Source organism: Typha angustifolia, chromosome 7 (assembly GCF_048772165.1).
Source record: "Typha angustifolia cultivar Huaian chromosome 7, ASM4877216v1, whole genome shotgun sequence".
Classification (NCBI taxonomy): Eukaryota; Viridiplantae; Streptophyta; class Magnoliopsida; order Poales; family Typhaceae; genus Typha; species Typha angustifolia.
This window is the reverse complement of record NC_133245.1, coordinates 492,836-509,201: the sequence shown is the minus strand read 5'-3', so window position 1 is coordinate 509,201 and position 16,366 is coordinate 492,836. Positions and strand designations below refer to the sequence as shown.

Below are 16,366 nucleotides of genomic sequence, written 5' to 3'. Positions count from 1 at the left end.
AAAGTTTTATTAGTTTAAGATAGCAAGGGGTAACAACATGAAGTCATCATTTGTTTGCATTTCTCTAAACCTTATCATTTGTGAAGGATTGGCATGCTCTTAAAAATAAGGAGTCTCATTGTCCTTTGTGTTGGACTAATATGGGACGCTGGAAAAGGATTACTTGTTCTTTGCAAGATAAATGTTGGCATAGCAACCAGCCATAGCTTCAGATCTCAAGGCTTAATTGAGAGTTAGATACAGGTATATAGAAAAATAGTGGCCATAGCAACGGGACAACGTACTGCCGGCTTGGGCTGTTCAACTGGCCTATTCTTTCACCCTTCCAGCTCTTCAAAGAAAAGTAAACATCATTTGGCACTTTTCTCAACAGTAATATGAGCAAATTGGCCACCTTTGTTTGTTTCTTGTGAAAATTTAGTGTCATTTTGACTACCATGGATGGATGTAAATTATGTCACGTTGAAAATTCATTTTGCCTTGGATGATGAACTTGTAACAAATTTAGACACATAGTAAAACGATTACAGTACTCTAGTAGATTATTAGTTACTGAAAATTACATGGTATATATTATTATTATTATTATTATTATTATTATTATTATCCCACGTCTGTCCAAGAAATTGTTTCATTTCATGCCAAGTGATTCATTTGTCCTCTCTCACATTAAATATTCCAATCACGATTTTAATACCGTTGTAGAGTTTCCTCCAAGGGGGGTTTAGATAGTCTGCAGCCCTAGCAACAGGAACTTCATGCACATCCTGAATACTTAGCTAATTAAATTTGACAGAATGTAAGAAAAATTCCTACATAAAAAAAATTAGAGCCTTCCTATATTGCTCCTATATATATATACAATTGTACCTAGAGAAAGAGAAAGAGACACACACACACACACACACACACACACATCTCTCTCTAGCAAGAGAACAAACAAAGACTTGCACTGATCTCTCCCTCTTACCCACTCTCAAATAAAGTCCATATCACTTAATTTGGGGATTTCCAACAACCAGCACCCCCTCCATTAATTCCTATATATCTCTGCAAATCCCATTCCCCTCATCCTAAGATAAAACCCTAGCTCCCCCAATCCTCAACCGCCAATCACTGCATGCCACGTGCCATCCACACCACCTTACAATTACTCCCCCTCTCCTCCTCCTCCTCCTCCTCCTCCTCCTCCTCCTCCTCCCTCCTCCCTCCTCCTCCCTCCTCCTCCCAACCCCATGCACGTGAGGCCATCCAAGAACAAACGCTAACAGTTCCAAAATCGATCCCTACTATATAGCTCTCACGAAAGATCGAGGATAGAAAGAGCTATAGTTAGCCAGCCAGCCATGAGGGCAGCTGAGCTAAGAGGCACCTCTACTAATTTCTCTCTCCCTTGCCCTACCCACTTGCACCACCCTCTTATGGGCTGCCTTGGAAGCTTGGACGGCCCATGCATTGAGAAGCTCCTCCTCCACTGCGCCGGGGCGCTCGAGGCCAACGACATAACCCTAGCTCAGCAGGTCATGTGGGTCCTCAACAACGTAGCTTCCTCTCATGGCAACCCTAACCAGAGGTTAACTCAATGGTTCCTTCGCGCACTCATCGTCCGCGCTTCGCGACTTTGCCCTACTGCCATGCCGTTCGACGCTACCGGATTGGTCCGGGCTCGACCGATGAGCGTGACCGAGCTGGCGGGCTATGTCGACCTCACGCCGTGGCACCGGTTCGGCTTCTCGGCGTCGAATGGTGCCATCTTGAAGGCGGTGCAGGGCCGGCGGAACGTTCACATCGTGGATTTCAGCATCACCTATTGCATGCAGTGGCCGACGCTTATCGACGAGATGGCCAAGTGGCCCGAAGGCCCGCCGGCGCTGCGAATTACCGTGCCGTCGACTAGGCCGCCGGTGCCGCCGTTGCTCAATACCTCCGCAGAGGAGGTAGGACTAAGGCTGATGAAGTTTGCCAAGTTGAGAGACGTGCCATTGGAATTCAGGGTGATTAATGTTACCAACAATAGAAATCTTGGTGCTCGCGAACTGAATCCTTCCTCTCTTGGGCTCAGAGTCGACGAGGCCTTAGTCATCAATTGCCATAACTGGCTAAGGTACGTGCCAAGTGACACGAGAGACGGCTTCTTAGATTTGATTCACGAGCTTAATCCAATCCTCGTGACGGCAACCGACGAAGACGCTGACCTGGATTCTCCTAGCCTTACGTCGCGGATAATTACTTGCTTCAACTATCTATGGATACCTTTCGATTCCTTAGAGACCTTCTTGCCCAAAGAGAGCTCTCAGAGGATGGACTACGAGACCGACATCGGGAAGAAGATCGAGAACATCATCGGGTTTGAGGGAGCGCAAAGGATCGAGAGGTTGGAATCGGGCATGCGATTTGCGCAGCGGATGAAGAGGGCCGGATTCGCGAGCGTGGAATTCGAGGAGGAGACGGTGAGCGAGGTGAAGCTTCTCTTGAGTGAGAATGCTAGTGGATGGGGGATGAAGAGCGAGGAGGAGATGTTGGTGCTCACGTGGAAGGGCCATTGCTCCGTTTTTACTACCGCTTGGGTCCCAGCTGGATTTGATGAATAAATTGCTTTGTCTTTAACTTGGAGGGAGAGGAGAGCACTTGCTACCTTCTTCCAGTTTGTGGTCCAACAGACGATCGAGCTCAAGGAGGAAAATGGCATGCATGGATTCATTGTTTGTTTATGTGCTAAAGAGCAATTAACTTAGCGCTACGGAATGCACACACGAGTGGTAGAGGAGGGGATGTACATATTTGTTGTCTTTGTATGAAGCCGAGCTAATAATTAGTCTTGGATATAGCTTAGAGCTTACAAGATTTTCTTCGGTAACAGCGACTGCAGAACTCACAGGGCTCACTTGTAACCACTTTCTTGAAGGTTGTTATCTCTCTAGCTCTCTCTCTCTCTCTCTCTCACACACGCACACACACACGCTGTTACTTAGATCGTCTAGTCTAATGTTCACTGTTGTTATGTAGTAAGTTAGGAGGTTTCTCTCTATTGCAACATAATTTTGTTAGAAGTTAGAATTGGAGTTGAGTTGGAATTTTACTAGAAACGTAACATCAATTAATATCCATGAGGACTTGTTTGTTTTATCGAATGATCACATCGGGCTGGGTCGGGTTTGAATGTGAATCTTTTTATTGGATCATCCGTTCGATATGGGCCAGGTTGGTTGTACACACTGGGCCATATTTTGGTCGTTTAAGAAAACTTTATAGTCATAGGGCCCATTTATGTCCCACTAAAGTTGAAAGGTATAAGGACCAAAACCCAACTCATCAACTCAATTAAGGAGAAAGGTGTAAGAATTACGGTATGTACTTATGAGATAATAAGCAGATATAACTAGTAAATTTAATCAAGCTAGAGGTGCTGACCTGTCGGATGATTTCATATAAAAGATAAGTTACTGAATAAAATGGTTTTTGCGATTATCTAAATATTACCTACAAGTCAATCACATGCACGAACTGAAGGAGTGGAAATTTCTTTGTAATGGATTTGCTGCTCCTAGGGCTCAAGCTGGTCCCATTAGAAGACCCTTTGAAGGGAGGAGGAATGACCAATCTACATTCCTGATTCACCCCCACTGTCTTAGTGGTCCTATCCTAGTGGGAGGAGCAATTTGTCATGTGTAAAGATTCACACTGATCCAAAGACTCTATCTCTCTCTCTCTCATTTTGCTTTTATGTCCTTTTGTTTAATGGACTATTGGTGTCACCCAGAGAGGATGGGCACTTTGGGCACATTAAAATTTCACATGGGAAAGCAAGGCACTTTAAATAAGGAAGATGTTTGTTGGGTTGGTGTTGTTTGTATGTTGTTTGTGGGAAGAAGTGGTATTATATCAGTACAGAGGGCACTTGAGAGAGAGAGAGAGAGAGAGAGAGAGAGAGAGGTGAGCAGTTGAGTACTGTGCTCAGGAAGAGAAGCCCAAGAGAAACATTAGAAACAAAGGCATTCTATGAGCATAGAAACATATTAGAGAGTAGATTTTCAGGAATGTCAGGTCACTTACAAACTACTGTTCAAGTCCCATCTCTAATACTTCTATCCTCCTTTTCCACTCCTATCTGTCTTCTGGTTCTGGGTCTTGGAATCATGGAAATGTGACCCATTTCCTCTTCTCATTTCTCTCCATTTGACCAGTCACAGGGGCCCTGCTTGCCCTTGTCTTGTTACCATCTCAGAATAAGCTTTGCGGGTTCCTTTTTCCTCCCAGCTCCTTTCCCAAGTCCATCATTGTAGTCCTTTTTAGTCTTTGGTCTCAGAAGCTGGGGTTCTAATTACTGTTGCAAAGCTTCCTTTCTTGAAGTTTCATGTGGTGATTGCTAGTGGAAGCAATTTGAGATGGGTTGTGATCTTGAAGTGGATGTTAATGGAGAGGAGATCTTCTTTGTGGATAAGGTAATCTTCTTTAATCTGAATTAACAATTTGGAAACTTTTTCTTCCGGAGCATCTTCTCGCAAGGTACAATTTAACAAGAAATGTTTCTTTTTTAGTTTCATTTCATATTCTATCCACAATTCTTCTCAAAAATTTCTTATTTTGTGATTTAGTTCTCTTGTTCCATTTTGCTGGATTCGTTGCTTGCTATGCTTTGTGCGAGTAATGTTCGCTTCCTATTCCTATTTCTCTATGAGATTCTTTCGTCATCCTATTATTGGAATTGGCATCTTGCCTTCCCATTTATTTTTTTCCTTTCTTTGGATTTCGCTATTGGTTTTGGTCATTTATTACTCTGACTAAGGATATGAGCTTGTCACCTTATAGTGGACTTTATTTTATTTTTTTTCTAAATTTTCTCAAACTGTTGATGTATTCTTAGTTTGTCTTCAATCTTGTCCGAATTTGGTTACATATAAAATACTGGCAAAGCTCTTCTTTGGTAATATTTGTATTCCTCTACATTGTATTTTTTGTCTTGTTGGCCAATCAATTCCTTCTTCCTTTCTAATGGGATATGGGTTTCAGTGCTCTATTTACTCTCTGCTACATTGGCAATTATTTGAAAGCATTTTTCTTCATGGGTTTGGCTTTTTCCTTCTTTCATTTATGACCTATTCATGTGAGCATTTAATGCTGCTTACCTTTACCCACTTTTACTTACACCTCTCTGCCATGAAATAAAGCCGGCCTCATGGGTGATCTTATTGCTTCCTTGCCATTACTGAAGGAATTTTCCTACTTTTCTTCTTGTTTCTTTTGCCTTCAATATCCAATTTAATGTCTAGAGCTACTGCTGAACTTCTATACCTCTTAACTTGCTGAACTCGTTGGAGGATTCCCTTCTCTCCATAATGGGCTTCCTGTTGCTTTCATGAAATAAATGCTTCTGATTGTTTCTCAGAAAGGTGACTGCTTGTCAAAGGCGCCTGCTTCTGAATTCCTCTGCTCAATTCAATTATGCTCTCTCTGAGCTATTTCCTATTTGTTAGCGCTATTGGCCTACCAATGACTTTTAACTACAAATTCTGCATTTTTTTTCTTCTTTTTCTTGAGGAGTTGATAGCTGGCACTCTTAAAAAACGGCAATCTTGTTAATCATAGCTTTGTTAAAGTTTGGCTACTTTGGCTGATTATTTTCAGTCCTCGTTACAGGAAATCCTTTCATCCTTCTCCGGTAGGCTGAGGAAGTTATTCCACAAACCATCAGTGACTGCAGCTGTAAAGGACCTGAAAGTAGTATTCCACGACTTCCCGGGAGGGGCAGAAGCATTTGAGCTCTTGACCAGATTCTGCTACAACAATGGCAGAGCTCAGATAACTCCCACCAACACCTGTCCCCTACACTGTGTGGCTCATTTCATGGAGATGACAGATGCCATCTCTTCCTCCCAAAATTTGATCAAGTTGACTGAGAAATCTCTCAAGGGGATTGCATACTGGACGTGGCCGGAGACTGTCAATGCCTTGAAGCAATGCCAAGATTTCCTTTCTATTGCCAATTCCTCAGGAGTCCTTGGCAAAATCTTAGACTCACTTCTAGGAAGAATTACTACTGCTGGTGACACAAGCCCCAGCGGTTCCTCACCCGAGAGCTCTGCTTTCCGCTTCTCGTGTGATACGAGGAGTACCATCAGCACAAAATTCAGTAACTGCCGATCTTGGTGGTACGAAGATCTCATAGTTCTAAACTCTGATGTGGTGGAAAAGTTTATCAGGAGTATGATTGCTCGAAAAGTTGACCATGCTGTCATCAGTAGATTCCTCTTTTACTACTTCAAATGTAGATTTACTAATGCCATAACTGATGAGAAGAACAAGGTAACTGAAATCACTATCGACCTGCTAAATTCTCTTGATAGAAGCTCCGTCTCTTGCAAGGGATTGTTTGGGATCCTCAGAATCTCTTCTTCGCTGAAGCTGAGTAAAGATTGTCGAGATAAATTGGAGACCATGATAGGCAGCCAAATTGATCTTGCAATATTGGATAATTTACTAGTCCCAGCCACAAAAACAGTGGACAGTCTTTATGATGTGAATCTAATCTTGAGGTTCTTGAAATCCTTTCTTAACAGCGGGGGACGAGAATCTTTAACACGATTGAAGCGGGTAGGAAGCTTAATGGACCTATACTTGGCTGAAGTTGCTCCAGATTCCTGCTTGAAACCGGCAATGTTCATCGCTCTAACCACATCCCTTCCAGATGTAGCAAGGGATTGTCATGATGCAATCTATCGAGCTATTGACATGTATCTTGAGGTACATAGTTTGATCATATAGTAATTCAGATTAATTCTTCTGTTAATGTTCTTTGCTAGATATAGAATGGGTGTTCCTTAGAGAGGGCACGTATCAATATATGGTTCCTATTGTGTAAATTCAGGAATCTTATTCAACAATGAATATATATCTTTTCTATTTGAGCTATACAGTAATTCAATATATGGTTCCTTTTTATGCAGGTTCATGCTTATTTATCTGATGAAGAGAAGATGAAGATATGTCATGTCATAAACTATGAGAAGCTCTCATCAGAGTGCTGCAAGCACCTAGCTAAAAATTCGAGATTTCCATCAAAAACTGCGATTCAAGCACTCGTGTCTCAACATTCAAAGCTCAAGAACTTGCTCCAAGACACCAACCAATTGAAGTCCTTTGGTAAGACTCCTATTAAGGGAAAGCAGTGTGAGGAAGGCGAGCAAGTCATTCTTTATGCTAAGAAGCTTGATCTGTCAATGGAGAATGAGAAGCTCAAGGCCCACCTTCAAGGAATGCAATGGAAGGTTATGGAGTTGGAGAAGATCTGCAGGAAGATGCAGACCCAGATGACAAAACTGAAGAAGACTCAAAAGTCTAATCCTAGTGTTCCCAAATCACTTCCCAGGCTCTGTTCATGATGCAGTCCCATGTAGCTCTTTTCATGATAATCAATGTCTTTGTACATAGTATTATTGACAACTGGTGGTTTCCAGAGTATCTGCAATATTGTTTCTATCCCTTCTTGTAGAGAAGTAAAGCTAATTGAGAGCAGTACCTTTATCAGAAGAAGAAAAAAAAAAGGAGACATGGCTGGCTTCTTCCTTTTTTGATTGTGATAAGTCGTATTCCTACATCTCTTTAAGCAGCTTGGCTTTTCTTTTACCAGCTCTGTCCGGGGCCTAACTTTCTCACCTCTATGGAACACTATTTTGTCTTCTAATTTAGGACAAGTGTAGCACTAGCTAATCCGAATTTTCATGAACAGGAAGTCAAATGATGTTAATCTGAAGCATGTGATTGCTTCCATGTCTCCATTATCAAATTTAAGCCAGCAGGCATGGCATCATCATCATAGCGAACCTCATGGCCAGGGTGCAGTTGACTTGTACAGTGATACTAATAAAGAAAAACCTGGACACCCTGATATAATATGCCAAGATGATGAATTTGCAACATGGGTGTGGGTGTTTCCTAGGTAATACTTTTGCTAGCTTAGGATACCTCTCGATAAACAAAAGTAAAAGACTGTGCACAGTATAACTGTGATTATTTGGAAAACTATTGATCTTCCAATGAGCTGAAGAAGTGAACCTTAAGCAGCCAAGTAGAGTTGAAGGACTTGTGAGCTGTGGTGCTCTGAGGGCCTGCTATATTCTTTATTTTTCCTATACAAAATGACTGGCAAAATTTAAATGGCATTGTGCATTGATTAGTCTATATAACACTCTGGCTAAAAGAGTGGACTTGCCCTTCTGCCAACATGGATGTTGGATTCAGATTGGATGAAGCCAAGTTAATCAATTTTATATCCCAAGTAAACTAACTAATAAAATATGGCCAAAACACAATAAATGCGTAAAGGATCTCCCAGTGCTGACCCGAGGCGAGGAATACGGCGGTGGGCACGGCCGGCTACAAGACCCAACGCCGAATTAATAAACCAACAGTGCTTTGACACGAAGGAATGCTGAAATGAAGGGATGCGCACGGCATCTCGCAGTGGAGAGACATCTTCGCAGTGAATTTAATGGCAAAAAAACATGGACGTGATTACGAGAATTAAAGAAGGCACGGATGGATATTCTTTTCTCTTGAAAATCGAACTTGGTTCTTTTTACTCAATTTTGGATGCTCGTCCCTGCAACAAGTCAACAACCACTCTGTATATTGTACGTATAAAAAAAATAGTTCGTCTGACCATTTATACGAATGGCTTATGACAAAAGCCTCCTAAATATATATATCTTTCGCATCTTTGCAAATTAATTAACTTCTACTCTAATTCAGATTGCCGAGATGAGACACAACATGGTAAAGAAACTTACCCATGTGTACTTGAACGCAATAACCAAATAATGGTGGACACGATTCAAATCCAAACACACTCTGTGGAAAGCAAATATTGCATTTAATTAATCCTCACACCCACTGAGGTTCTTTGATCATTAGACAATAACAGCATGGTTGGTAGACCACCATGGCACCAGCACTTAGTGGTGTCCCTAAAGTTTGACCATCTTTTTATGGGCAGCTAAGATCTAATGCCTATGGTTGGAAAGTTTTAAGACAGCTCCAAACCCATCTGCCCAGTCGTCTATGCATGTTATTAATTATGCTGTAAAGTACAACGAAGATGACAACTTTATTGCCAAGCAAAATAATAATATAAGTACCAAGTGAGATTCTCTAATTGCAATTGATACAAGGGCAGTTTCATGCATGAGACTGAGGAAAGTCACTTCCGCTTGCAGACTTTACAGTTTATACTATGTGATACTGTGTGCCTGTGATCTGTAGTTCATGGCTACAGGATACACACTACTGCATCATGACAAGAGCTCAAGGCCAATATATATATACTTGTCATTTAAATGGAACAGTTTAGACGAACCATTAACTTCATATTTATCATGCATTAGATAATCTGATACAGTCTCTCACGCGTAGAATATTTAAAGAGAAAAAAGTAATAAGACAATTCTTAGATTCCACTCATGCTTAAAGCTCAAGCTAAGGAGAAAAAATATTAAGCCTAGACGCATGCATGACACCTACTGTAGCAGAGCCTAGAGAATTCAAGATGGCAAACGTAAATGAAGGTAAAATCTCACGCGTGAAAGATCAAAAAATGCTTTTTTTTTATAAAAAAAACTAAGACATTCTTAAACCACACTCAACTAGCTAGCTTAACAGATGACATAGCTATATATATATATATATATATGAGTTTAAATTAAGAATAGTAGATTTGAGTCAATATGTTATTAAAATGGAGGCCATGCTTCCAAAAGAGAGGAATTAATAGGAAGGACTGACCGTTGCTTGGGAGGGGAGAGAACACGACATGGGGTTTCGAGGAGTGGAGGTATGGGCGCAGTTGGAGTTGCCTCGAGATTCTCACACGTGCAGATGACGTAAACGTTGGCACGTGGGGAGTCGAGTCACTCTCTTGTGTCTCTCACCCCCACTTCCCCACTTCCCCACTTTCCCTCGGTAATAAGTCGGAATCCTTATCCTAGCGGAGGAAGTGGGATTACTACGACAAGGGATTCTGTATTAATTTATGTGGTTGTTTTGGTCTACGGTTCTGTCGTGCAACCTAAGCTTGGAATCAACCAAGTTCTATTATTATATAATCTCTTTGGACAGAACACCAACACAAGGAATTCCACTTCAGCAAGTGGACTTCCTCTTTTGAAGCTTGGGAATTGGACTAGGAATTTTTTAAACCAAAGGTTGGAGCTGATCGAATGTTCCTATTGACCAAAGGTGCCGTTCGGTTTCCATAGTTGCAAACGTAAGGCTGGGCTACTGACATTGTGATAGTTTCGGAATATATTTGGGCCTTCCTTTGTTGGGCCTCAGTATCAGATTGGAGTTCAATTTTCACACGCCCACAGGAGAGGATCTCCTCTTTTCTCTCAAAGAAACGGCCCAGGCTAACCATATTCATAGTTTCCTATTATTAGAAATATATCACTTGACTCCTTACGTTAGGGTTCCGTTACCCATTTCCGTCCAAAAGATGTTACGTGATAATCACTTGACAAATATATGATAATTTTACCCTCATACATATGCAAATCACATGCTAAATCATGAGAAACTTTTAGGTGGACGAAAATACCCCTCATTCTTTCCCTCCATTGCGGCGGTCACAACCTAACCCACCGCAGCCTCCATGGCGTTATCGTCGTCACCTCTTCCGTGTCCACGACGTTGACCACCATCGCCTCCTCCGCAGCCTACCGTCGCCCTCCTCTTCGGCGTGCTCGAGCTCAGTTCTACCGCAAGATTTGCATCCCCGTTAGAGTTGGATCTTGGATTGGCACAGCTTTGGCAGCTACGCCACCGCCTACGGCATCTACGGTCGATCAAGGTGAGACAGATCTATCTCTTCTCTGAGCCTCACCTTGATGTCATTGTCGCCCTCTTCTCCAAGCCCAACGTCGTCGTTGCCGTCTTCTCCGAGCTTAGCATTGTCGTCGTCGTCTTCTTCGAGCCCTTTGTCTCTCTCCAAATTCTTCCCCATCGCCATTCGTGCAGCATTCGATGATGACTGCCTCTTCCGAGAGGTGAGGGCCTATGCTGAGTTTGACAGTGAAGTAGCGATGGAGGAGGAAAAGGGTTAAGAGGAATCGAAGTGGGCTAGGCAGGAGAGATAGGTTGGCTAACACACACTTCATGTGGGTGATCGATCAGGCCGTCACCTTCGACATCCCGCTCGGAGGAGGATGGAGAAGGGAGAGCTATTGAAGATAGCTCTAGAGAAGGCGAGAGAAAGAGGCCAACAGCGGCACGTCATGCCCCCCAAGGTCTATTGACGACTTCGCCATCAACGGCGACGTGGCCTCTCATTCATCTTGCACACAAGAGGTTGAATATAGAGGCCTAGCTAGAACCACGCATCCCCTACTCAACCACGACGATCGCCGCTCATCGCCGGAGCTCTCGCTCGCCCCTATCCATTCCCACCACTCAGCATCTAGCGACGACATGTCTAGACGCTAGGGGAAGAAGACCAAGGAATGCACCGTTGCTGGCTTTTAGCTCTTTGAGGGGAGAGGAATGAAAAAAAATTTGGGAGAAAGAGATTAGGGCTGAGGGCAATGTAGAAATTTTAAAAAATATTAAAATATTTCATTTTAGCTTTGCCATATAACTATCCCACTATTATAAATGAAGGGGTAATATAGTCAATTCACTAATTCTGTTAACAGCGTCAAGGGAGTAAGGTATTTTGCATAATTCAGAAGATCAATGTGTACCAAAAAAAAGTTTAGGGAGTCATTATAGAAATAGGTAATAGTTCAGGAGGTAAAAAAAATTATTCCTTAAATTTAAAATGGTACTTTCAAAACTTCCCAGTATTATTGTAAAAAACTTGCCTTAGAAAATATTAACAATACCAAGTCGTTAAATAACAAACCAAACAAACTATTTCTCTAGGAAAAACAACTAGACATTATCACTGGCTACTGGAGGATTGCAAAGAACTTGGAGGTGCGTAGGAAGCTGCAATGGTTGCCCGCACCATTCTATTGTACTCATCCCTGTTCGTGCTGTAAAGTCTGGCAGCCTCTGGATTGACGGGTGAGTCTAGATTCGGACTGTCGAGCAATGCCTGCAAAAAGGAAAAAAAAAAATGTCCTACTTTCTGTTCAAATTGTAGATGAGCAGATCGAACAACGTTTTCTAAGCCCTATCTTCATTTTCAACTCTAGTCCATCAACTTGGGCACACAGAGAGATATTAAACTTATAACTGATTCAATGAAAGTGACAGAAGTACCCGGATTGCTAAAAGAAGTTTTTGTGTTGAATATGCGGGGTTCCAATCTCCCTCAAAAAGATCCAAGCAGATACATCCATTTGGGTAGACTGCAGCACAGGATAATATCAATACTCAATATGCAACTACTTTGCATCTAGACATATACCCAAATTATTCATGTGCGGAAGAACTGAATACAACTGCATCCAAGCAAATTTTTTGGCACTCAAGATACTATTTCAGGCTTTATCTATATGAGCTTAATTCTGCGATACCAACTCTACGGTTCAAACTGTCTCACTAACATTAGTCAGATCAAGAAAAGATCGTGTATATTGGTAAACTCACAATTAGGGTGAAAGAGCCGGTCTTGAAATTTTATAGTCATAGGACTTAAAGGATAATCCGGCGGGAAGGATATAGTCAACTCGAATCTACCTGCAGTAAATAGGGCATTAATTCTTAGGCGTCAATCTCAATTAGACCACCAGAGAAGTCAGCTAAAGAAATAGTTGGTTAACAGATGAATATATCTTAGATATTATCAAAATGGCGTAAAAAGATGAATATATCTTAGATATTGTCAAAATGGTGTATATAGACATAGTAACCTATCGTACCTCCCTCCCATGGGGTACCTTCCGGTCTGTGAAGGAAATTAACCAAGTATATACACGCATATTAGCAACCAAAGATGCATGAGAGAAGGCCCAAAAATGAATACAAAAATTTATAAAACAGATGCTTGATTACCCTAGTATAAAGGCATCCAATTCGAATAAATTGTCACCTTGTGGTCCACCGCTGATGCCCCACTCTGCTGCTACCTCCTCCGTTAGCGACAACAGAAGAGTTCTAGCCTCATTCTTCAACCTTGTTGCCGCTGTCAATCTTTTTTCACCATTATTATTACTTTTTCTAAAGAGAACTCCAAGAAAAAACAGATAGAGAACAATGCATCTCCACTGATGATTGTGCTACCACGTATTTGCAAGGTCAACTTGTGCTCTTATAAAAACAACTTCCCTGATAAAAAGATATTATTTCTTATATTGTTTCTTCCATAAAGAAATGATACAAAACCAATTTATCTTTTCAACAATCTTCCAAAGTAGACATTCCGCGGTCAAGTCTCAACTCAGACTGCCAGGAAGAATACATAAATTACATTAGATAATAGAGATGTTGGTTTACATTGGAGTATTCATGAGGTTTTCCACGGCATATACATACCTACAAGTTCTAAATTACAGATTATTTCCATGTATCCTTTGCCAGTTTGCAAATGGTTTTCACTTGGTTTTGGAGATAATTTGAAAAATCAATCTTAATCCATACCATAGGCCCCTCACATCAATATTAGTTATTAAATTATGAATACACATAACTTTTTTATCTTATTTTTAGTTAAAAATTATTATTATTATTTTGAAAGAGCAGGCATGAGCTATATTTTTTTTAGATAGTCAAATAGTAGTAGCACCCATCGGAAAGAAATGGGTGCGCACAGATCGGGACTGGGTATAAGACAGGATGTCAGGGGACTAGGGCATGGATTAAGACTATAAATGATAGCAAAAACTTTTATCCCTCTCTCAAATTGTCTGTCTTGATCTGAAGATCGTAATTACTGTTTTCGCCAGTATTCTTTTCTTTAATTATGTCCGGTACTAATACCAGTTTCAACTTATTCTCCTAAGAGAATTAGGGAGGAGAGAGGTTCGTGTATTAGAGAGATAGAGAGGAGACAAAACAATCTAGGATTAGTTAAGGAAAGATTAAATTCGTAAACAAATATAATCAAATATATTTAAATTTGAAAGTAAAGCAAATGAACTGGACTAAAGATTAAAATTAATTTCGAATCAGATTTAATTACATAATAATTTGAGTTAAATTTGATCTAAATCAAATGTTCTTTATTCATATATAAGCAACCAAAATAACCAATTTGGAAAAGGGAAGAGACATAGAAAATTGAGGATACAAGATATATAGATGATGATAAAAATCTGATTTATTTTATTATAAATAAGAGAGAGGAATAGATAATATTAACATACAAGAATTCTAATAGGGAGATAACTATGATTGAAGAGGTGAGTACCAGTACGAAATCTCAATTGTATTTGATTTTTCTTTCACATAAAACAACCAATTTGTACAAGGGTATGGAAGGAATGTTCATAAATGAAATAAAGTGATACAACTATGATAGGTCTCAGTTTAACTGGCATATAAGTTTTAAACGTAAAAATAAATTTATATATATATTGGTAAAGAAATCAGTATAATAATTTTAACACATACTCTCACTTGAGATTAAAAAAAACGCGCCTAATTTAAAAGTTATAAATATATTTTTAAGAGAATGTGGTGTTTGATCCCAAATTAAAAAGGAATCTTATATATATGCACCAAATAAAAGAAGTCTTAATTTTCTAATATTATAAAGTTTAAGGCACAGCAGATATATTCAAGCACAAAGAATGCTAACAACAATAGGCAAAGCCACGCAAAATCGAGGAGCTATTTCCTTTCTCTTTCTAACTTTTTCAAAATTCGAGAAGGAACAAGTATGGTGTTGCATCAAACCTACAACAATCCAATGATAACAAATTTAACTAACATGATACTATAACATTGGAAATTGGATTGACCTATATATGAAGTGCCAAATAAACCGTAGAACTACAGAGATAAGTTTACCTTTTTTATGTAGCCGAGCACTTCTCAGGTATCCTCAAGCTCTTTCTCGAGTACCTATTCTTGCGTCCAAGCTCCACAAGCTTCGTAGCATCCTCCTCCCTCGATGCCTTAACCAGCGCATCTACGAGCGCCTGCAACACTGCGGCATCCATAAAGCACCTCCGGCTCATGCTATCAAAACAACACCTTACAGCCAGGTCGAGGTCCCCAGAATCACAAAGAGATGGAACCAGCGCCTCGTAGGTGCCCTTATTGGGAGCACAATCGTTCATCACCAAATCCAAGTAAACCTTCTTGGCCTCCTCCAAGTTTCCATCTGTAATATGCCCTCTTATCAGGGTATTGAAGGAAGAGGTATCCGGCTTTAGACCATCTTCCTTCATTTTCTGAACAAGTTCCACAGCTTCTGTCGCCTTCCCGTCTATAATCAACCCTCTTAATTTCGTATTGAAGCTCTTCACGTCCGGCGCCACATTATTCTCTCTCATTAAAGACCAGATCTTTTCCGCCTCTGAGAACCGCTGATTCTTGTAAAATCCATTGAGTAAAGTATTGAACGAGATTAAATTTGGTTCGATCTCGCACTTCTCCATGAGGGTCAGAACATCGAGTGCGGCATCAAGATCGGATTTTTCGCACAAAGCACGGATCAGGATATTGTAGGAGTAGATGTCTGGCACGATCGATGGGTCCTTCCTGGGGATTTCTTCGAATGCGACGGAGAGGGAATCGAAGTCGCAGGCGTCAGCGTAGGCGGTGAGGAGGGCGTTGAGGGACTTGACAGTGCGGGGGCAGCCGAGGGCTGGAAGTTGGTCGAAGGTGGCGGCGGCATGGGAGGGCATGCCGACTTTGCCGTATAGGGAGATGATACGGACGGCGAAGCCCTCGTGGGAGAGGTCGGAGGGAAAGAGCTTCTGGGACTCGAGGACGGCCTCGACGGCGTCCCGGCGTCCGGCACCGGCCAGACGGCGTACGGATACTTCGTATATGCGGTGGCGGCAGCGGAATCGGGGGGAGGAGGAGGCCGATATGAAGCCTGCAGCGAGCTTATCCGGGTCGCTCTCCTTGAAGAGGGCATTGATGGTTGCTTTGAGGGTCTTTGGGTATGTCGGTTTAGGGTTAGGGCTAGGGCTAGGATTCGGGGAGGCGGATGAGGTGAGGAGGCGAGAGAGGAGGAGGCGGGGAAGGCGGAAAAGGCGATAGGAGGCGGACATGGTTTTGGTTATCGCTCAAACGAAGAGTAGGGGTTTTGCGGAACTATACTTACTGGGGTTTTTAATCAAAATTGGGGTATGAAACTATAAAGGTTAGAATTATAATATATATATATATATATACACGATTAATAAGATGGTGTGTGCCTCCAATGAGATGGACCAGGACAGATTCCAGTAAGTTAACTAACAATATTGAATACTTCATG

At 41.3% G+C, this 16,366-nt stretch overlaps 3 protein-coding genes across 20 annotated transcripts; 2 read left to right on the top strand and 1 right to left on the bottom strand.

Moving 5' to 3' along the window:
* The first annotated feature begins 1,421 nt into the window (after positions 1–1,421).
* LOC140762051 (scarecrow-like protein 32) lies at positions 1,422–2,591 on the top strand. The gene has a single exon (XM_073099653.1). The coding sequence runs from the start codon at positions 1,422–1,424 to the stop codon at positions 2,589–2,591; it is 1,170 nt and encodes a 389-aa protein (XP_072955754.1).
* A 6-nt stretch (positions 2,592–2,597) lies between these two features.
* Positions 2,598–7,571, top strand: LOC140764075 (BTB/POZ domain-containing protein At3g22104). 3 transcript variants are annotated; one of them, XM_073102538.1, is made up of 3 exons: positions 2,598–2,905; positions 5,638–6,741; positions 6,945–7,571. In XM_073102538.1, the coding sequence occupies exons 2-3, from the start codon at positions 5,845–5,847 to the stop codon at positions 7,377–7,379; spliced, it is 1,332 nt and encodes a 443-aa protein (XP_072958639.1). In that variant the 5' UTR covers positions 2,598–2,905; positions 5,638–5,844; the 3' UTR covers positions 7,380–7,571. The 3 variants fall into 3 exon arrangements, with proteins under 3 accessions (XP_072958639.1, XP_072958636.1, XP_072958638.1); XM_073102535.1 differs by lacking the exon at positions 2,598–2,905 and adding an exon at positions 3,878–4,442; XM_073102537.1 differs by lacking the exon at positions 2,598–2,905 and adding an exon at positions 4,600–5,390.
* Positions 7,572–11,770: 4,199 nt separating this feature from the next.
* Positions 11,771–16,223, bottom strand: LOC140762915 (uncharacterized). Of its 16 annotated transcripts, none has more exons than XR_012104775.1 (4): positions 12,988–16,223; positions 12,855–12,880; positions 12,253–12,672; positions 11,771–12,085 (listed from the first exon to the last, which is right to left on the bottom strand). XR_012104775.1 is itself a non-coding variant. In XM_073100898.1 (2 exons), exon 1 carries the CDS (start codon positions 16,155–16,157, stop codon positions 14,949–14,951), a length of 1,209 nt encoding a protein of 402 aa, XP_072956999.1. In that variant the 5' UTR covers positions 16,158–16,223; the 3' UTR covers positions 11,776–12,341; positions 14,944–14,948. The 16 variants fall into 16 exon arrangements, 2 of the variants coding, with proteins under 2 accessions (XP_072956999.1, XP_072957000.1); XR_012104777.1 differs by lacking the exon at positions 12,855–12,880 and having other exon boundaries at positions 12,253–12,341; positions 12,583–12,672; positions 13,025–16,223; XR_012104780.1 differs by lacking the exon at positions 12,855–12,880 and having other exon boundaries at positions 11,776–12,085; positions 13,025–13,125; positions 14,944–16,223.
* Between the last annotated feature and the right edge of the window lie 143 nt (positions 16,224–16,366).

Coding starts and splice junctions, on each gene's coding strand:
- LOC140762915 (XM_073100898.1), bottom strand. CDS start 16,157: ATGTCCGCCTCCTATCGCCTTTTCCGCCTTCCCCGCCTCCTCCTCTCT.
- LOC140762051 (XM_073099653.1), top strand. CDS start 1,422: ATGGGCTGCCTTGGAAGCTTGGACGGCCCATGCATTGAGAAGCTCCTC.
- LOC140764075 (XM_073102535.1), top strand. CDS start 4,386: ATGGGTTGTGATCTTGAAGTGGATGTTAATGGAGAGGAGATCTTCTTT. Junction 4,443..5,637: donor AGATCTTCTTTGTGGATAAG/GTAATCTTCTTT, acceptor TCCTCGTTACAG/GAAATCCTTTCATCCTTCTC. Junction 6,742..6,944: donor CTATTGACATGTATCTTGAG/GTACATAGTTTG, acceptor CTTTTTATGCAG/GTTCATGCTTATTTATCTGA.